The sequence below is a fragment of the Salmo trutta genome, chromosome 20, assembly GCF_901001165.1.
Source record: "Salmo trutta chromosome 20, fSalTru1.1, whole genome shotgun sequence".
NCBI lineage: Eukaryota > Metazoa > Chordata > Actinopteri > Salmoniformes > Salmonidae > Salmo > Salmo trutta.
Genome location: NC_042976.1, coordinates 44,492,318 through 44,513,900, shown reverse-complemented (window position 1 = coordinate 44,513,900; position 21,583 = coordinate 44,492,318). Strand labels below are relative to the sequence as shown.

General features: G+C 45.4%; 2 protein-coding genes across 2 annotated transcripts in view; one reads left to right on the top strand and one right to left on the bottom strand.

Moving 5' to 3' along the window:
* The first annotated feature begins 75 nt into the window (after positions 1-75).
* znf142 (zinc finger protein 142) lies at positions 76-10,879 on the top strand. The gene is made up of 8 exons (XM_029703488.1): positions 76-362; positions 3,266-3,752; positions 3,873-4,103; positions 4,368-5,192; positions 5,291-5,468; positions 6,184-9,193; positions 9,403-9,508; positions 9,628-10,879. The coding sequence occupies exons 2-8, from the start codon at positions 3,278-3,280 to the stop codon at positions 10,206-10,208; spliced, it is 5,406 nt and encodes a 1,801-aa protein (XP_029559348.1). The 5' UTR covers positions 76-362; positions 3,266-3,277; the 3' UTR covers positions 10,209-10,879.
* Positions 10,554-21,583, bottom strand: part of plcd4b (phospholipase C, delta 4b) — a 24,270-nt gene continuing 13,240 nt past the window's right edge. The window contains exons 8-16 of the mRNA XM_029703489.1: positions 15,401-15,545; positions 14,211-14,363; positions 13,102-13,263; positions 12,664-12,814; positions 12,392-12,508; positions 12,137-12,312; positions 11,866-11,998; positions 11,497-11,646; positions 10,554-11,201 (exon numbers count right to left, since the gene is read on the bottom strand). Of these exons, the coding sequence (XP_029559349.1) occupies positions 11,101-11,201; positions 11,497-11,646; positions 11,866-11,998; positions 12,137-12,312; positions 12,392-12,508; positions 12,664-12,814; positions 13,102-13,263; positions 14,211-14,363; positions 15,401-15,545 (1,288 nt within the window). The 3' untranslated portion in view covers positions 10,554-11,100. The remainder of the gene's footprint in view (positions 11,202-11,496; positions 11,647-11,865; positions 11,999-12,136; positions 12,313-12,391; positions 12,509-12,663; positions 12,815-13,101; positions 13,264-14,210; positions 14,364-15,400; positions 15,546-21,583) is intronic.

The following is a 21,583-nucleotide window of genomic DNA, read 5'->3' as shown; positions in this document are numbered from 1 at the left end:
ATGTTGTTGCCGTGAATCATGTGGCGACCTCTATAATACTTCCGGTGTTCTATGAAAATAGCTCCGTCTTTTCAGGGCGCAGTTGATGTTAGTTCTTGGTCTTCAAATGCAGCGTCATTATTAATGCTAGACCAAACTTAAATTACCGAAAATGATTTTAATTGTCAACAATATACCTAGCTAGCTATATCTTTATGCTGTACATATACGCCCTGAGTATGCAAGGAATTATGATGAGATACTTTCAACTGGAAATACTTCATTGCTCCACCAAAATAAACATAGTGATGGCGTCGTTTGGTCATTGAAGTGGCGATTTAGCAAAGTAAAAACAATCTACCCAGCTTCAATACCTTATTAAGGTAAGACAGGCTCATTAAATGACTTCGCTTGTTTATGTTCATTACATGTAAACATATGTAACGATATCCATCAGAATAAAGGTCCATTTAGAAAGGTCTGACGGGGTAAAATGCATTGTTTTCAAGAGAAATAATCTCAGAAGTTGACGCAGTAGGTCAGAATTCTGTTTCATAAGCGCTGTCATTATTCAGCACTGCTATTAATGAATTTGTTACTGGAGAACTCAAAACATAATTTCGAATGCTAATTGTGTTTATTAGCTAGTACTTAGTTTTTATAGAGGGCCACAGTGGGCTCGTCACAATACCCATAAAACCTAGCGGACAAACACAGAAATGGTTCCAATCATTTTTTTCACCATTTATTTTTCTCGAAGGGGATTTCATGTAGGCTTTAGGTGCCTTTACTCAGTACTTTGTTGAAGCACCTTTGGCAGTGATTACAGCCTCAAGTCTTCTTGGGTATGATGCTACAAGCGTACACACCTGTATTTGGGGAGTTGGAAGGTGAACCTTCATCCCAGTCTGAGCAGGTTTTCATCAAAGATCCCTCTGTACTTTGCTCTGTTTATCTTTCCCTCGATCCTGACTAGTCTCCCATTCCCTGCCGCTGAAAAACATCCCCACAGCATGATGCTGCCATCACCATGCTTCACCGTAGGGATGGTTTTGGCCAGGTGATGAGCGGTGCTTGGTTTCCTCCAGATGTGACGCTTGGCATTCAGGCCAAAGAGTTCAATCTTGGTAAACTCCAAGTGGGCTGTCATGTGCCTTTTTACTGAGGAGTGTCTTCTGTCTGGCCACGGCCTGATTGATGGAGTGCTGCAGAGATGGTTGTCCTTCTGGAAGGTTCTACCATCTCCACAGAGAAACTCTGAAGCTTTGGTCACCTGCCTGACTAAGGCCCTTCTCCCCGATTGCTCAGTTAGGCCGGGCGGCCAGCTCTAGGAAGAGAGTCTTGGTGGTTCCAAACGTCTTCCATTTAAGAATGATGGAGGCCAGTGTGTTCTTGGGGGACCTTCAATGCTGCAGACATTTTTTTAGTGCCCTTCCCCAGATCTGTGCCTCGACACAATCCTGTCTTGGAGCTCTACGGACAATTCCTTCAACCTCATGGCTTGGTTCTTTGCTTTGTGGGACCCTATATAGACAGGTGTGTGCCTTTCCAGGATGCACATGAGATCAATTTTAACTCTCATAGCAAAGGTTCCGAATACTTATGTAAATACGTTTAAAAAAATAAAAAAGTTTTATACATTTGCAAACATTTCTTAAAACCTGTTTTTTGTCATTATGGGTTATTGTGTGTAGATTGAGGATGTTTTATTTTATTTAATCATTGTAGAATAAGGCTGTAATATAAAATGTAGAAAAAGTGAAGGTCTAAATGCACTAACTTTGACATGTTCTGTTGCAGATTCAAAGCCAAATGAACTCATTGCAGAATGAATCCATAACCATGAATAAATAAGCATATTTATTTGACAAGAATGCACCTAGTCACCCATCAATCACCTGAACTCCAACAATTACCATTGTTTTAAAGAAAACAAAATGGTAAACAATTCATCCAAATGTCTTTTATACATAAAATATAAACATCTAGTAAATGTTAATGATTTATTCATCAATGCCATAAATCTGGGACATCACAGAGCACCATATGAAAATATTGTAATATCCGAGAGCACACATATTCTTCTACTTTTCTAGTTTAAGATTTACACCAACACAAATAACAACATGTAAAACAGCATATTGTGATTTTTGGTTGGTGAGTTACAAATGGATAAACAACTGGATGCGTAAGTTAGGTTTAATATAAAATACTAGGTCAAATCCAGCAGAATGAGAAACACTTAACTGACTCAAAACAAGGAAGGCATGCCTAAACGCAGCTATATCAACACCCATGTCAATTTAACAGGTCCATGTTGCTTGTCATTTGTGAGCAGCACATTTTCCACCGCATTTAGTCCAAACCCCAGAATAAGCAGAAGGCCAGAATTACACAGGTGAAAAAAGGTAGCAAAAACAATACACCACATAATCATTGACCAGTACGGAGAATTAAGAAAAAACACAAATCCCTATCTCCATCCATGGCTAATTTAGGAAAGGAGTAATTTTAGCAAGCTTGCCACTGGAGGACAAAAACACAACGAGATGCAACAATTCAAGTTTTTTTTGTCAATGGCTTTTGATGCAATGTGACTGTAAAGCCAAATCCAAACGGTCTACCCTTTACATATTTTTTTTGTGTGTTTACCAAGACCATTCACAGTTGAGCTTGCTCAATTTAGCTCAATGCTGATTGGCTCTTTATTTATTTTTTGTGAAGCGGGGGTGCTGTGGGATTATTTTAGATACTCTTTGAAGAAGTAGGATTTCAGACGTTTTCGGAAGATGGGCAGGGACTCTGCTGTCCTAGTTTCAGGGGGAAGCTGGTCCCACATTTGGGGTGCCAGGACAGAGAAGAGCTTGGACTAGGCTAATCCTACCCCATTGATTTTAATCACTCAGTTGTGAGTTTTTTTGCATGCAAGCAAACAGCTTAAAACAGTTGTAAACAGTACTATGAAACAACACAGTGCCTATAACTGAAAATACATAGGTAGGGACACCTAAGGTAAACATTTTATTGTATATTCCTCCCTATGTGACCAGGTAGCTCCGGTAGTTGACATTTCACCCTGCTTCTACACCTGCATTGCTTGCTGTTTGGGGTTTTAGGCTGGGTTTCTGTACAGAACTTTGTGACATCAGCTGATGTAAAAAGGGCTTTATAAATACATTTGATTGATTGGCATAGTCCTTGGTGATAGGCACACAAACCCATTGTTATTTAGTATTAATTGCCTGTCATGTTATATTGCATAATGCTCTTAATATTTTCTCAACAGACAAATGAGCCAATGGAGACTGAGGGGTTGTGTCTCTGTGAAAAGTGCGGGAAGGAATTCTCAGATAGCAGCCTTCTTTCCTCTCACCTTTGCACTGTGGATTTCACCAAAAAGGGACAGTTGACCCGTTATAAGTGTCCTTTGTGCGATGAGGTCTTTACCATGCCAGGTGCACTGAAACACCACTTCCAAAGCCATCGGAGGGAGGAACTCACAGGTCCGTTCCACTGCTCCGAGGAGGGTTGCCAGTTCAGCACTTCACACCGGTTGGTGTACCAGGAACACCTGCACTCACAGCATGCTCTCACCCTCGTCTCTTGTACCTTCCGGTCCTGCACCTTGGCATTCCGCACACGTTCAGAGATGGAGGGCCACTGGCGTATCCATATGCCTTTCCACTGCCCCCGCTGTGACTTTGTGACCGCTCATGCTAAACAGCTGAGTACCCATGGTGTGGAACATGACCGTCCACTTGCTGCACCTGAGGGTAAGCTTTTAGAATAAATGCATCATTCTCCCCACAAACGAATACTCACTCACACACATTGTTATATTTAGGGTAGAGCCAACACTGGATGCCTCAATTTGTGTACATTTTTGTGCTCAGGTGACAAGGAGCCAACAACGACAGGCCAGGGTGGAAGCAGCCAATCGGATCTTGAGACCAGCTCTGGAAGGCCAAGAAGGGCCCGGAAACGCAATCCAGCTTATGTGTCATCATCACAAGAAGATGATGAGGATGAAGAAGAGACACAGCAGAACAACATTGACAATAGAGCTAGAGAGGAGGTGCAAAAAGACAAAGCAGCTACGAACATCAATGAGAACCCATCTAAAGGTAGTGTGGGATCTCTAGTCCTGCTTTGGCGTTGTTGTTCTTCTCTTCTGTGTTAAGGGCCATTCAAGTTTTCTGGTGAGGTAGGGTTTTGCCAGGTCATCAAATAGAAGATAAATGTTGTGCTAACCATACTTTTGAAAATCACTTTAAATCAGGTTTATGTCAGTAAATCTAGGTCTACATTTACATACTAGGAAATAAGTTGTTCTGTTTCATTTGTTTCATTACAAAAGATAACACCTGCATCTCCTCCCTGTCCTGAAGATCATATTATGGCAGGCATGGAGCATATGTATCGTACTCACATCTGCCCCGAGTGCCGCCGCTGTTTCAAGATGCGCTCCCACCTGCTGGAGCACCTCCACCTCCACTTCCCAGACCCCAGTCTCCAGTGTCCCACCTGCAACCATTACTTCACCAGCAAGAGCAAGCTGCGCATCCACATGCTTCGCGAGTCTGGCCAGAAGGTCCATCGCTGCCACCTGTGCGACTACGCCTCTGTGGAGCGCAACTCGCTCCACCGCCACCTGGCCAGTGTGCACTCCAACGAGGTAGGGGGCGACATCCACCCGGAAATCTACCCCTGCCCCACCTGCGGCCAGAGCTTCCGACAGAGCCAGGCGCTCAAGGCCCACATGAAGTCTCACCACACGTCGCGGGACAGCCAGCCACTGGCCTGCTTCCAGGAGGGATGCTCCTTCAAGACCTCTGACCGGAAGAAGCTCCAGAGACACGCAGCCGATGTCCATGCAGTCAAGGCCGTAGAGTGCCGCCATCATGCCTGCAATGCCATCTTTGGTAGCCCACAGGACATGGAGGCCCATTACCGGACGCACTTGGCCTTCCACTGCTCACAGTGCGACTTCTCCTGCTCCAACAAGAACCTCTTCCGGCAGCACAAACTGCAAGGCCATGCCGGGGACGTGGAGTTGACCTGCAACTTCTGCCCCTTTGCCACGTTCAATCCTGTGGAGTTTCAGCAGCATGTCGGCCATTTCCACGCCAATGAGAAGATCCACCGGTGCCATCAGTGCAGCTTTGTCACCGCCCACAAGCGGGTCCTTCGACGGCACATGCTGATGCATAGTGGTGAGCAGAAAAAAGTAACGTAACATTGGAATGTTATACTCATCCATAGCTTCCAGATAACTCATTATTAAAAGTTATTCATGTATTTTTCTTTCAAGGTGAGAAGCCCCACAAGTGTAACCTGTGTGACTTCAGGTGCCGTGATGAGACCTACCTCTCAAAACACATACTCATCCACTCAGATGACAAGAATCATATGTGCTCTGAGTGTGGATATGTCACCAAATGGAAACACTACCTGAATGTGCACATGCGCAAACATGCTGGTGACCTCAGGTAAGTGATTTACTAGTTAGTTATTTTGCACATACAGTACCAGTTAAAAGTTTAGACACACCTACTCAGGGTGTCATCAAGGCAAAGGGTGGCTACTTTGAAGAATCTAAAATTTGTGTAACACTTTTTTTGGTTACTACACGATTCCATGTGTTATTTCATAGTTTTGATGTCTTCACTATTATTCTACAATATAGTAAAAACAAAGAAAAACCCTTGAATGAGTAGGTGTCCAAACTTGACTGGTACTGTCAGTCTTAGAGAACTGTCAGTGGCGCAGCAATCTAAGACACTGCATCTCAGTGCTTGAGGCGTCACCACAGACACCCTGGTTCGATCCCAGGCTGTATCACAGCCGGCCGTGATTGGGAGTCCCATAGGGCGGCGCACAATTGGCCCAGCGTCGTCCGGGTTTGGCCGGGGTAGGCCGTCATTGTAATTAAGAATTTGCTCTTTACTGACTTGCCTAGTAAAATAAAGGTAAAAAAAGTGAAAATGGTGGTCTGTTTTATGGTGTGCATGCAGTAGTGTAGGGATTTTTAACAGAGAAAAGCATTACAAAATACTTTTTGTCTGATGTTCACCCAAGTTGATGTGTATGTCTGCTCTAGCACCTCTTGGTGTGAGAAGTGGGATATCATATCAGGAGTTAATGAACCTAAGGCTACACTTAGGCATTGAGAGATTGACAGATCCAGTCCGTTTCTTCTCCTAGGTACCAGTGTGACCAGTGCTCCTACCGTTGTCACCGCACAGACCAACTGAACAGCCACAAACTCCGACACCAGGCCAAATCACTGATATGTGAAGTCTGTGCATATTCCTGCAAGCGCAAGTACGAGCTTCGCAAGCACATGCTCCTCAAGCACTCTCAGGGAGAGGGCCATAAGCCTCCAGTCTTCCAGTGCAAGTACTGTCCCTATCAGACATGCTACCGCCAGGCTCTGCACAACCACGAAAACTGCAAACATACCCGGACTCGAGAGTTCCGCTGTGCCCTCTGCCCCTACTCCACTTACAGCAGCACCGGCCTCTTCATCCACAAGAGGAAGGCTCATGGATACGTGCCTGGCGATAAGGATTGGCAAGACAACTACGCAGAGAAGGAGAGGGAGAACTCTGTGGACCTACTGCAGGGCTTCTACAAAATGCCAGCCAAGAACTCTGCTGAAGGTCCTATCAAGAACCTACAGGAGAAAGTCGCTGGCTCTGCTGTTCAAAATGAACACAACCTAGAAACTGTAACTGGCCCCAAAACCCCAGAAATGGCAAATAAAAATTCAGATATTGTCCAAGTGGTAGTTGACAAAGGGATTCTGGCATGTCACAATTCAACAGATAATCCAGAGCAATGCTGTACTTTAGTTTTGACAACAATAGCTAACACAGAGTGCACTGAGTTGGCATCCATGCAGGGTGAGACGCCAAACAGCAGAGACCCAACTTACAGAAGACCCACAGTGGACCCTAAAGGATCTAACACCCTGAGTCAAAAGCCAGCATCTGCAAGTGAGGCAGAGGAAGAGGACATGGCTATGGAGGATTGCGATGACCTAAATGATTCAGAAGACAGAGAAACTCCTTTAACCGCTACAAGGCAACAAGCAGAGGCTGCAGAGAACAACACACAGATAGTGGAGGTGTCTAGCGCAGCTAGCAACTCATCCGCTGAACCATTGGCGCAAAGCACCGACTCTGAGATTCGTCTGAAGGCCATGAGGAAGCAAGACAAGGACCAAGCGGAGGCTCTGGTCTTGGAAGGCCGGGTTCAGATGCTGGTGGTGCAGAATGAGGCCGGAGAGGCTAGCATATACCGGTGCGAACACTGCTCCTACGTGACTCGCAAGCAGACCTCTCTCCGACACCACAGCCATTCTCTCTGCCTCGCCAGGTGGAAGAGACTCAAGTGCCAAGCCTGTGGGGCGCAGTTCAAACAGAAAAGAGGCCTGGACACCCACCGCCTCAGGAAGTGTCCCGCTCTGCAGAAGAACACCAGGAGGTTCATTGGCACTCCCTCTGCTGGACAGTCTGGAGAAAGGGACTCGGGTCAGGGTAAATCCCAGAACCCTGATAAAACCACAACCGCAGATCAATCAGAGATAGTATCTTGTGATGTTGTGCCAACCGAAGATTCCATAGACACACAACCAGAAATGAGAGGAGAGGAAGCAAACTTGTGCGATTTCACCAATCCCGAAGGCTCCGGTGCGAGAGGATCTACAGCACTACAGAAAAGCCAAAGAAAGAAAGTTGGAAAGACAAAAAGGCAAGTGAAAGTTGGCAAGATAAAGAGACCTGTGAAGATGAAAAAGATCAATGAGGGGAAAATCTTGATGGCCAAAGCCCATCCTGTGAACACAGAGAATGACAATGCGCATAGCTATATAGAAGATGGCATGAAATTCACTTGCAAGACGTGCAGTTTCAGGTCCTCCAGGCTTGTGACTATAGAGCGTCACTGCTCGACATGCACAAGAAAAGCTCCCACAAAGAAGGCTGTCCGAATTGTAAGCTCTCTGGAACAGGATGATGACAGCAATGAGGAGGATGAGAATATTAATAGTGGTTCTGAAGAAGATGTGGTTGAGATAAAGGTATCAAATCCAAGCTATTTTCCAAAATTTTCCTGTCCCAACTGTCTTTTCAGATGCAAACAGAAGAGAGCACTGAACAACCACGAGAAGCGAGGCTGCCTGAAGCCGGACGAGGTGCAGTGCGAATTCTGCTCGTTTGTGGCCAAGTCACAGAAAGCTATGGCTAACCATGTACTGGTCCATCGGAAAGACAAGTTATCGCTCCTCAAAAAGGTAAAAAAGGCAGTTTTGCGTTGCGACCATTGCCCCTTTACTTGTAAGCAAGAGCGTTGCATGACCCAGCACGTGGCTCTGAAGCACGAAGGTGCCAAGCCCCACCACTGCCGCTTCTGCCCGTTCAGCACCACACGGCGCTATCGCCTATATGCCCATGAATCTCTTCACACCGGCATGGGCCGCCACAGCTGCGACGTCTGCGACCAGACCTTTGGCGCTGCCTCCAAACTCCGCCAGCATCACAAGCGTGTCCACGACAAACAGCCCTCTCATTTCTGCACCCTGTGCGACTTCAGCAGCTACTCCTTCAACGATGTTGGACGACATACCCTCCGCTGCCACACAGGGAAGCTCCTGCACCCCTGCAGCCAATGTGAGGCACGCTTTAGCTCCGACACAGCACTCAAGCAGCACTGCAGCCGCAAACACCTGAGCCCCGCCAGCGTAGCCTGCCAGCAATGTGACTTCATCTGTGGCAGCCAGGCCACCCTCAAGGTTCACCAGCAGAAAAAGCACCCTCAGCTGGACTGTGCCACCTGCCAGGAGACCTTCCCCACCCGGAAGAGCCTGGAGGAGCACCAGAGGACCCACCTCACCCAGCAGTGCCCGCTTTGCCCCTTTGCCACCCGTAAGAGACAGCCACTCACCCAGCACCTTCTCGACGAGCATGAGGATGGCCCCCCAGAGGACAAGCCCCTAAAGTGTGCCATCTGTGGCTTCGCCTGTCGCCACCAACTGGTCTTTGAGCAGCACGTTCGCTCCCACGGGGGTACCCGCCTTTACAAGTGCACAGACTGCCAGTACTCGACACGCAACAAGCAGAAAATCACATGGCACATTCGCATACACACAGGGGAGAAGCCCTACCACTGTGAGCAGTGCAGCTACTCCTGCGTAGATCCCTCAAGGCTAAAGGTGAGCAATGAGGTTCTTCAAAAAAAATTGCTGCAATGTAACACATGGTACTACACCATTTAATAGAAGTCAGGTCATCTCATTCTAATACCAAACCATAGGGCTTAAGAAGTCTACAAGGACTGGTAGAGGACCTTATATAATAAGGTACCATGTGTTACAAATGGCGTAGTAGATAACTATTAATCATCATTGTCATTCCATTATAGTATCACATGAGGATCCACCAGGAGGAGAAGAAGTACCTCTGTCCCGAGTGTGGCTACAAATGCAAGTGGATGAGCCAATTGAAGTATCACATGACCAAACATACAGGTACAAAGTATGAGTCACACACTATTGCTGTCATCATTTATAACAAATACGTTTAGTTGGAATTCGATCATAAAATTACCTTTCCCCTACCCTTTCTTTCTCTCTCCCTCCACCCTCAGGGGATAAGCCATATGCGTGCGACGAGTGCGAGTACCGCACCAACCGTGGTGATGCCCTCCGCATCCACAGGGAGACGCAGCACTGCGACGCTCGCACCTTTATCTGCGAGAAGTGTGGCAAAGGCTTCAAGACGCGCTTCCTACTTAAGACCCACCAACGTAAGCACAGCGAGGAGCGGCCTTATGTGTGCGGCCTGTGCCGCAGGGCCTTCCGTTGGCCAGCCGGCCTCCGCCACCATTACCTCACCCACACCAACCAGCAGCCTTTCATGTGCCGCTACTGCCCCTACCGTGCCAAGCAGAAGTTCCAGGTGGTCAAGCACCTCCGGGGGCACCACCCGGAGCAGCCTGTGGAGCAAGGGGTGGCCAAGGATCCCCACGCCCTCAGCCTAACCCTGCAGGATGCCCGTCTAGGGGGGCTGGAGGAGGGGGCTGGGGAGGAGGTGGAGGAGGGAGCTGGGGAGGAGGGGATGGAGGTGATTGTACCGGATGGGGTGGAGGTGTTGGTGCATGAGAGGGTGGAGGTGTTGGTGCAAGAGAGGGTGGAGGAGGTCACAGAAGGCCAGCAAGGTGAGGAGTAAAAAAGTTCAGGCCTCTCAACTGGAACCTGAGAAAACAGACATTTTAGTGAACGTTTTGATGCAGTTTTCCTCATCCAAGCATGATGAGGACTGGGCTACAGCAGTAAACTGAATTAAACATCAACAAAGGACCTTGTCTTAATGAGTATGCATGTACATATACTACTGCAAAGTACACCATGAAACAAATATACAATTGTATATTTAGTATTAAAATTGTCAATTAATGGTGTATAAAAAAATTGCTAACTGACAATTACAAGAAATGCGCAGTTTAAAAATGTTAGGAATATAACTTTTTATATTAAGATGTTTTCAAAACAGCAGGTCTTTCATTTCTCTTTATTTATGGAGCTCTATGCACATGCATACATTACAGTATTATACTTTTACAACATGATGCATGAGATAGCGATATAGTTTCATGCCACACTTTGAGGAACTGTACAAAATGTCTATGGGAATGTTTCGATGGAGGACTAATTGTTTATGCAGTTAAGTTAAAAGGACTTGTGAGCCCTGCAGTATGTCAGTTATTATATCAATTTGATCAGCTAAGTGTTATTGAACATTGCTTAATGCGTTCTTATGACATACAAGTTAAAAAACATTCATTATTTTAAAAGATTTTATATTGGGGAAATGGCAAAATATAAGTTAAATGCTGTGAATTCCCGGGTGTTTTTTCATCTTTCATCAGTGTGAGGTCCCACTAATGTGTACTTGAACAGAAATTGGTATTTATGCAGAAATACTGTAAAGCAGTTCATGCCGATGTATTTTTCAATACTGACAACAGTTAATTTGTTGAAAGTGACAACAATCATGAGGTATTGTAGCCCTTCCACGTGGTTAGAGTTTGCAGCATGTTATTCAGCCAATCACTGGGCCATCAGACTTCTGTTGTTACCTCAGAGATCTTGACATTGACAAACAGAGTAGACAGAGGGATAGCCGTTCCGTCTTTGGACAGGAGGTGGATGTGCCGATATCCTGGGAAAAGTGGGGAGAGCATCCAGAAGAAATTCAGATTTTGGTCATGGAGATCCACTTAGAAACCATCACTCATACAGTAAAATATGTACATTTCTACATAACAGGCTTAAATAAAAACTCAGCTGAGATGTACAATTCAGACAGGTTCTATCAATTGATTTAACCTTTAACCAGGTAAGTCAATAGGATAAGATTATTTTGTGAAATAATTTGAAGAAAACTGCACTTGAGATTTACCCAGCTTTACAGATTTGACACTATCTCAGTTGTAATATGACCGTGTGTATTTCACCTGGCTGAATACAGGTGAAGGGCACGGTGAACTGGCCCATGAAGTCATTCCTGGAAGCCTTGTCATAGTCCTCCACCACAAAACGCACCAGGGCCAACTCTGGGACGTGGATGATAAAATTGAGGGTCTCGTTCCATAGGGGATTAAAACCTGTAGACAGGGGGCAGCAGAGACCAGGATTTAGGCAGCCAAGAGAAGGACTGGGGTTCTATGTCATGTTCTATCTAATTTACTAAAACATGGCAAGGTGCGTACTATTTACATGTAAAAAATAATAATAATGCAAGCATTTTCGTCCCCGAGTAGACCGATTCTGTACAAAGACCCCAATGAATCTCTTTGTCAGGCCATGTAAAGATGGTCCCTCACCATTGTTGTCAATGTAACTTGTCTCTTGCTTGGCTTGGTCTTGTGATACTCCATAGATCTCCACTCTAACCAGAGGGTCAACGATGGAGCCCTCCTTCTGGTTCACCTTTGGTAGCTGCTGCCCACTAATTACCTGATGGACACACACACACACACACAATCAAGACGGACAAGTATAAACATGCAAAAAGTAAACATCCAGAACACACAAACTGTACATGCACAAAGGCACACAACATAGTTGTATGATACAGAGCAGTTGTTTCTGGACCTGGATAGACAGTTGGAGTGATGTGTAGCCATCCCAGTCCTGGGGTCTTTCTGGGTCAAAAGAGTCATCATTCATCATGAAGTCAGGTTTGAGGACGTAGCCACAGCAGCCATTCTGACTGAAGAGCCCATCGTTCAGATCCATCTCCAGCCCAGCCGTCTGGACGTTCAGCGCCACTAGGAGTAGATCAATCAACCAATCAATCACATGTATTTATTTCTATATGTATGGATGTTATTATGCAATATGTTTCACCTATCTGACAGCCCACGTTCCACAGGTCCTGTGGGTTGTAGTTGGAGGAATCGGTCCTCATGCCGCTGGGATAGACTCTGCTAAGCTGTCTGCTGTTGTGGTGCACAAACTCCGTCCCTGAGAAAGACAGCCATACAGCGACGTTTTTTCCTATCCCCTAACCCAGGGGACCTACAACAGTGAATGGGAGTGAATTCCTCACCGATGATCCTTGGCAATATATGAATTCATTGTTTGCTATGTAGGTATTGCTAAAATAGTTCAGGGCGCACCTGTATCCTTTGCAAGTTTCCTGGCCTTGGACTCGGAGAAAGAGGACATTTCGTAGCACTTGGAGTGCAAGCGAGAGTACTCAAAGCTGTGAAAATGGACACTCTTGCAGTACACCACCAGATCCGAGAGTTCCCTAGAGAACTTGGATTTCTGAGGAGACAGGAAATGACATGCCTGCGTAAGTGACCTAATCTCATCTGCTTTGTGGCTATTGAACCAAGGCAAAACATGATTAGCTGGCAGATCAAGGTACAGTGTTCATTGCTTGCTTACTGTGTGATAGACAAAAACATTATCTAGATTTTTTACATAATGGCAGGATGTATTAACAGTAATAATGTGTGAATGTATAAGTGTAATAATAGTTGGCGCAGATGATGGCAAGAAGTTGCCAGAGGTTCACCTCCATCCATCCATTTATCCATCCATCCCCATACCTTATCATGGAGACAAAGGGCCTCTGCAGACAGGTTTTCTGCAGACGGGCTCTCAGGTTCAGCCTCATCGCTGACCTCATCAGTGGCCTCATCGGTCAGCGTTTCACTTTCTTCTAGGCCGCCAATCTTCTTTGCTTTCAGCAGGATCTTTCCCTTCAGATCCTAATATGAGTATGCACGCACGCGCGCACACACACACACACACACACACACACACACACACACCCCTCATAGGATATTCCTCATAGGAAGTGTCTACCAATCATAAACGTTAGTATTGATTATCTAAAGTGCTCTGAATGGAAAAAGAACAAAACAAATCACTGGAGAAAACAGACTGTACTCAGTGGCGCAATGCGAGGCGATGCTGGCGGTGCGCGTGCACTGGGGCCCACGGCCATGGGGGGCTCGCAAGCCCTAACTATTAAGTTATGCATGGGCACCCTAGTTATCTGCATACCGGGCTGTATAATTTGTACACCAGACTTGTCAATGGTCATTCACAATGTCCACTATGAACCATTGCAAAATTCATTCATCCTGTTTATAATACAGGCCTACAAGTCAACAACACATCACAATTATGGTTATTTGTAACTTAAATGTTTGGGCACTACATAAGTCACCTAAATATTTCAATGTATTGATGACAATACATCTACTTGGTTCACATAAAACCTCACTGAACAGTAACAATGTCATTTTTTATTGGTATGCAAAGATCGCTGGGAAATATGCAAATACTGTCCAATGATATTGTAGCAGAGATTCAGATATGTGGCTAATTGTGGGTGTGGCTTTAAGTTAGTTATTTTTGGCCACCTGTAAGTGTGAATGTCTTTCCAGTTCATCTGGTCTGTTGACTTTCAGTTACTGTTCTGCTTTACATTGGGGGCCCAGTGATCATTTTATAATATAACAATGTAGAAAAGCCACTGACTGTACTGCTCTTAGCTACACTGCTGAATAAAAACCTGAACATAGACAGGAAATCAAATCTGTAGAGAATGGGTTCTCAATTGACTTGTTAAATAATTAACTTGCCTTGTTGGTGAATGGTTACGGTAGAGTAGATAAATGAATAGAAAACACATTGAAGGGGGTCTTACATGGGGAGAGGGCAGCTCTTGGAGAACCAGTCCGTCCAGGGGTTCCCTGAGCAGCATGTCCCCCAGGATGGTGTCCAGGAGCTGGGCCATGACCCTTTGCTGCTCCACACTGCAGTGGTTCTCCAGGGACAGGATGACAGGAAACTCAGATGCCTGGGAGAGGGGACAGACGAAGGACTAAACAGGAATTCCTAAAGGAATGTGTGGATCTATTACAGTAATGTTTTTTATGATATGTTAAGGCTGAAGACAGATTGGTTTATGATGCTGAATACTTGGTTGAAGCAAAAACCAACACAGAAGACAAATGGTCAAGACAAGAACCACTTAGAGACTGGATTGTTTAGAGCTGAGTGGTCATGGCCTCCCGAGTGGCGCAGCGGTCTAAGGGACTGCATCGCAGTGTTGCGGCGTCACTACAGCCTGGGGGTCCCATAGGGCGGCACACAATTGGCCCAGCATCATCCGGGTTAGGGGAGGGTTTGGCGGGGGGGGGCTTTATTTGGCTTCGCTCTAGCGACTCCTTGTGGCGGGCCGGCCGCCTGCAGGCTGACTTCGGTCATCATTTGAACAGTGTTTCCTCCGACACGTTGGTGCAGCTGGGTTTCCGGGTTAAGCAAGCGGGTGTTAAGAACCGCGGCTTGGCGGGTCATGTTTCGGAGGACGCATGACTCGACCTTCGCCTTTCCCGAGCCCGTTCGGGAATTGCAACAATGAGACAAGGTCTTAATCCCGAAATTTGGGAGAAAAAGGGGGTAAAAAATTTAAAACTAAAAAATGTGGTCATGAATGTGTGACGGAAATGTTCTGTTTGTGTGTCAGATCAATACTGCTTTTCTAATAGCCACTCATGTGAGTGACTGATTGATTGTACATGGGAGGAATCCTCACATCCGCAGTACGCCCATAACATTGCTCTGGGATCCAAGAGAAGTATCTTGGTTTCAAGATCTCAGCTTTGAGAGAAGTCTCATGAGGTATCGGTCAGTCACATGCAGGAACTAACGTTAATAATGAATAATGTAAATCATGCTTATATGACTTGTTTGTGTAGCAGTATATAAGGGCTGAAAGGGAACGCCCTTGTGAGAGTTTTCATCAAGCATGGATTGAGTTTGTGAACCTTGATAATAAAGATTGATTAATTTACTTTGAGTTTGAGTCCTTAACTCAGGTATTGTGGTGCCCACCTTGAAGGCGTACTCTCCCAGCGTGGTGATGACGTCTCTGAAGAGGATCTTGGAGGTGAAGGTGTGGCCGTGATAAACAACCGGCTCTCCATTCGGCCCGTCCCAACAATCCACCTCAACACAACGACAGCCCCGCTTTAGAGCCCTGCACAGCAAGTACGCAGACACTCAGACATGGACTGAAAACTGTTTGAAAGATGGTTTGGTTTGTAAGAAATGAGAAGTTCTGTGTCTCACTTCCATACAAGCCAGAGATGGGCAACTCCAGTCCTAGAGGGCCTGATTGGCATCACACATTTCCCCCTGTCCTAGCTAGCACTGATTAAACTAATTGTATTCTAAACTGGAGACCATTTTTTATTTAACGTTTATTTAACTAGACAAGTCAGTTAAAAACAAATTATTATTTACAATGACGGCCTACCGGGGAACTGCCTTGTTCAGGGAGGGTCAGAAAGACAGATTTTTACCTTGTCAGCTCGGGGATTCAATCCAGCAACCTTTCGGCTACTGGCCCAACGCTCTAACCACGAGGGAACCTGCCGCCCCGAGCATGTCTGACCATGATTAGTTGGTTATTAGATATGTGTCAGCTAGGGCTGGGGCAAATGTGCATAGGCACACCTGAGCACTGGCACAAATGAAGCAGCTGGTCCCACACTTTCAAAATAAGAGTGCAAACGTATGTTTTTGCACCCTCACTTTTTTACCAGAAAATGATCATGATCCATTGGGTAATTTGTCATTTTCAATGATTAGCAATCTTTTGAGTTAGTCTACTAAAATACATATGTCCATTTTATATACTAATAGCACTCCCTCCTCCCGTCGCTTCAAGATGAATGGTTTAATCCACTGGAAAGTTTTGCATCGCTCCCGCATACCACTGTTTTGGCGCAATTAGAAAGCACTACTGGTGTTTAAAAAAAGGCACCTGCTAAAAAAAATGTACCAATTTTTTGTGCTGGTGTTACATGTGTATTGTCGTTTCATGGCCGATGGTGTTGGTTCAAAGATGTTTTTACATATAATTTGAGCTGCGTGCACCATGAGAAAATTCATTGTATCATTTCACTTTTCCTGTATGAACCATGATGAGCATGTCTGATTAGGCTTCGCTGTACCGCCGACTCTGACTTGTGAGTAGCCTTCCATCAGCTTACTACCAAAGGTTGCACCTTGGCAGAACACTGCATGTCTGGTCAATGAGTATCTCATAGACTCGCAAGTAGACAGTGAGAAATAATCAGTAGGACTAATTTACATTATTCAATCTGTGAAATAGTTTTCCTCCCCAAGCTGTTTACAAGCATTTAACACCATTCTGCATCTACAGTGCCTTCAGAAAGTATTCCCACCCCTTGACTTTTTCTACATTGTATTATGTTACAGTGAGCCTGATCTACACACAATACCCTAGAATGTCAAAGTGGAATTGTGTTTTTAGAAATGTTTATAAATTACTAAAAAATGAAAAGCTTAAATGTATTGAGTCAATAAGTATTCAACCATTTTGTTGTGGAAAGCCTAAATAAGTTGAGTAAAAATGTGCTTAACAAGTCACATAATATGTTTCATGGACTCACTCTGTGAGCAGTAGTGTTTAACATGATTTATGAATGACTACTTTATCTCTGTACACCACACATACAATTATCTGTAAGGTCCCTCAATCGAGCAGTGCATTTTAAACACAGATTCAACCACAAAGACCAAGGAGGTTTTCCAATGCCTCACAAAGGAAACCTATTGGTCATTTTTGGGGGGAAAAAAGCAGACACTGAATATCCGTTTGAGCATGGTGAAGTTATTAATTACACTTTGGATGGTGCATCAATACACCCAGTCACCACAAAGATACAGGTGTCCTTCCTAACTCCGTTGCTGGAGAGGAAGGAAACCGCTCAGGGATTTCACCATGAGCCATTGGTGACTTTAAAACAGAGTTTTAATGGCTGTGATAGGAGATAACAGATTTGACATTTTAGTCATTTAGCAGACGCTCTAATCCAGAGCAATTTAAATGAGCTCAAGGGTACGTCGGCAGATTTTTTTTAAATTATTTTTTATTATAAAAACGTACTTTTACCCCTTTTTCTACCCTATTTCATGGTATCCAATTGGCAGTTATAGTCTTGTCTCATTTCTGCAACTCCCATACGGACTCGGGAGAGGCGTGCATCCTCCAAAACACAACCCAACCAAGCCGCACTGCTTTTTGACACAATGCCCACTTAACCCGGAAGCCAGCCGCACCAATGTGTTGAAGGAAACACCGTGCACCTGGCGACCATGTCAGCGTGCAATGCGCCCGGCCCGCCACAGGAGTCGCTACTGCGCGATGGGGCAAGGACATCCCTGCCGGGCAAACCATCCCATAACCTGGACGACGCTCAGCCAATTGTCCGCCGCCATGAGTCTCCCGGTCACGGCCGGCTGCGACAGAGCCTGGACTCGAACCCAGAATGCCTTAGACCACTGCGCCACTTGGGAAGCCCCGGCAGATTTTTTTTAACCTAGCTGGCTCTGTGTTATGTTTTGGGCAAATCCAACACAACACTTCAATGAGTACCACTCCTCATATTTTCAAGCATGGTGGTGGCTGCATCATGTTATGGGTATGCTTGTCATCGTCAAAGACTGTGGAGTTTTTTTGTATAAAAAGAAACGGAATAGAGCCAAGCACAAGCAAAATCCTAGAGGAAAACATGGTTCAGTCTGCTTTCCAACAGACACTGGTAGACAAATGAACCTTTCAGCAGGACAATAAAATAAAACACAAGTTCAAATCTACACTGGAGTTGCTTACCAAGATGACTTTGAATGTTCCTGAGTGGCCTAGTTATAGTTTTGACTTAAATCAGCTTGAAAATGTATGGCATGACTTGAAATTGGTTGTCTTGCAATGATCAACAATCAACTTGACAGAGCTTGAATAATTAAAAAAAAAAGAATAATGGGCAAATATTGTACTTTCCAGGTGTGCAAAACTGACTGACCCAGAAAGACTCACAGCAGTATTCGCTGCCAAAGGCAATTCTAACATGTATTGACTCAGGGGGTTGAATACTTATCTAATCAAGATACAGTATATTAGTGTTTCATTTTCTATTAAAAAAAGTTACATGTTCAAATTTTTCTTCCATTTTGACATTGAAGTATTTCGTGTAGATGTTGCCAAAAAATTACAATTAAATCCATGTTAATCCCACTTTGTAACACAACAAAACTATGTGTGAAAGTGAATACTTTCTGAAGGCAATGTATTTCCGTAAATCAATCAGTTAAATCACATTGTTAAAATGTTTTCATTAAGCTACAAAAAGTAACATTCCTGGCTGAGACCCATATGCAAGTACAAAATGGCGTTTCGTGGTTACAGTGTAGCCAAGCTGTGTCTGTATCAGAGCATGTGAGCAGAGTTGAAATCCCGCTCAAAATGGCGACAGAAGAAATGGCAGCAGTTTTACGGGCGCCCAACCAATTGTGCAATTATGTGGGGTTTTTTCACGTTATTTGTAACTTATTTTGTACATAATGTTTCTGCAACCATACCTTACGGCAAAAAAGAGCTTCTGGATATCAGGACAGCGATCACTCACCTCGGATTAGACAAAGATTTTTTTCTTCAACAAGCAGGACGCACAGGACATTCTCCGAACACCCGACAAGGCCAACATCCCAGTTACTTGCAAGAGGAAGCGACGCAGGTACAGAGGACACAGAGCGGGATGCCTAGTAAGGATCCGCAGAAGGCGAGTGGGAAAGCTGCTGTTACCATCAATATTACTCGCCAACGTGAAATCTTTGGACAATAAATTAGACGAGGTACGATCATGAATATCCTACCAACGGGACATCAAAAACTGTAATATCCTATGTTTCACGGAATCGTGGCTGAATGATGACATGGATATTCAGCTAGCGGGACATACGTTGCACCGGCAAGATAGAACAGCACACTCCGGTAAGACGAGGGAGGGCGGTCTGTGCATATTTGTAAACAACAGCTGGTGCACGAAATCTAAGGAAGTCTCTAGATTTTGCTCGCCTGAGGTAGAGTATCTTGTGATAAATTGCAGACCACACTACTTGCCTAGAGAGTTTTCAGCTATACTTTTCGTGGCTGTTTATTTACCACCACAGACGGATGCTGGCACTAAGACCGCATTCAGTCAGCTGTATAAGGAAATAAGCAAACAGGAAACCCCTCACCCAGAGGCGGCGCTCCTAGTGGCCGGAGACTTGAATGCAGGGAAACTTAAATCAGTTCTACCTAATTTCCATCAACATGTTAAATGTGCAACCAGAGGGAAAATCATTCTAGATCACCTGTACTCCACACACAGAGACGCGTACAAAGCTCTCCGTCGCTCTCCATTTGGTAAATCCGACCACAATTTTATCCTCCTGATTCCTGCTTACAAGCAAAAATTATAGCAGGAAGCACCAGTGACTCAGTCTATAAAAAAGTGGTCAGATGAAGCAGATGCTAAACTACAGGACTGTTTTGCTATCACAGACTGGAACATGTTCCCGGGATTCTTCCGATGGCATTGAGGAGTACACCACATCAGTCACTGGCTTTATCAGTAAGTGCATCGAGGACGTCGTCCCCACAGTGACTGTACGTACATACCCCAACCAGAAGCCATGGATTACAGGCAACATTCACACTGAGTTAAAGGGTAGAGCTGCCGCTTTCAAGGTACGGGACTCTAATCCAGAAGCTTAGAAGAAATACTGCTATGCCTTCCGACGAACCATCAAACAGGCAAAGCGTCAATACAGGCCTAAGATTGAATCGTACTACACCGGCTCCGACACTCGTCTTATGTGGCAGGGCTTGCAAACTATTACAGACTACAAAGGGAAGCACAGCCACGAGCTGCCCAGTGACATGAGCCTACCAGACGAGCTAAATCACTTCTATGCTCGCTTCGAGGCAAACAACACTGAGGCATGCATGAGAGTATCAGCTGTTCCGGACGACTGTGTGATCACGCTCTCCGTAGCCGACGTGAGTAAGACCTTTAAACAGGTCAACACAAGGCTGCGGGGCCAGACGGATTACCAGGACGTGTGCTCCGGGCATGTGCTGACCAACTGGCAGGTGTCTTCACTGACATTTTCAACATGTCCCTGATTGAGTCTGTAATACCAACATGTTTCAAGCAGACCACCATAGTCCCTGTGCCCAAAAACACGAAGGCAACCTGCCTAAATGACTACAGGCCCATAGCACTCACGTCCATAGCCATAAAGTGCTTTGAAAGGCTGGTAATGGCTCACATCAACACCATTATCCCAGAAACCCTAGACCCACTCAATTTGCATACCGCCTAAACAGATCCACAGATGATGCAATCTCTATTGCACTCCACACCGCCCTTTCCCACCTGGACAAAAGCAACACCTATGTGAGAATGCTATTCATTGACTACAGCTCAGCGTTCAACGCCATAGTACCCTCAAAGCTCATCACTAAGCTAAGGATCCTGGGACTAAACACCTCCCTCTGCAACTGGATCCTGGCCTTCCTGATGGGCCGCCCCCAGGTGGTGAGGGTAGGTAGCAACACATCTGCCACGCTGATCCTCAACACTGGAGCCCCCCAAGGGTGCGTGCTCTGTCCCCTCCTGTACTCCCTGTTCACCCACGACTGCATGGCCAGGCACGACTCCAACACCATCATTAAGTTTGCAGACGACACAACAGTGGTAGGCCTGATCACCGACAACGACGAGTCAGCCTATAGGGAGGAGGTCAGAGACCTGGCCGGGTGGTGCCAGAATAACAACCTATCTCTCAACGTAACCAAGACTAAGGAGATGATTGTGGACTACAGGAAAAGGAGGACTAAGCACGCCCCCATTCTCATCGACGGGGCTGTAGTGGAGCAGGTTGAGAGCTTCAAGTTCCTTGGTGTCCACATCACCAACAAACTAGAATTGTCCAAGCACACCAAGACAGTCGTGAAGAGGGCACAACAAAACCTAATCCCCCTCAGGAGACTGAAAAGATTTGGTATGGGTCCTCAGATCCTCAAAAGGTTTTACAGCTGCATTATCGAGAGCACGCATGCCTCCGATCATAAGGCACTACAGTGGGTAGTACGTACGGCCCAGTACATCACCAGGGCCAAGCTTCCTGGCATCCAGGACCTCTATACCAGGCGGTGTC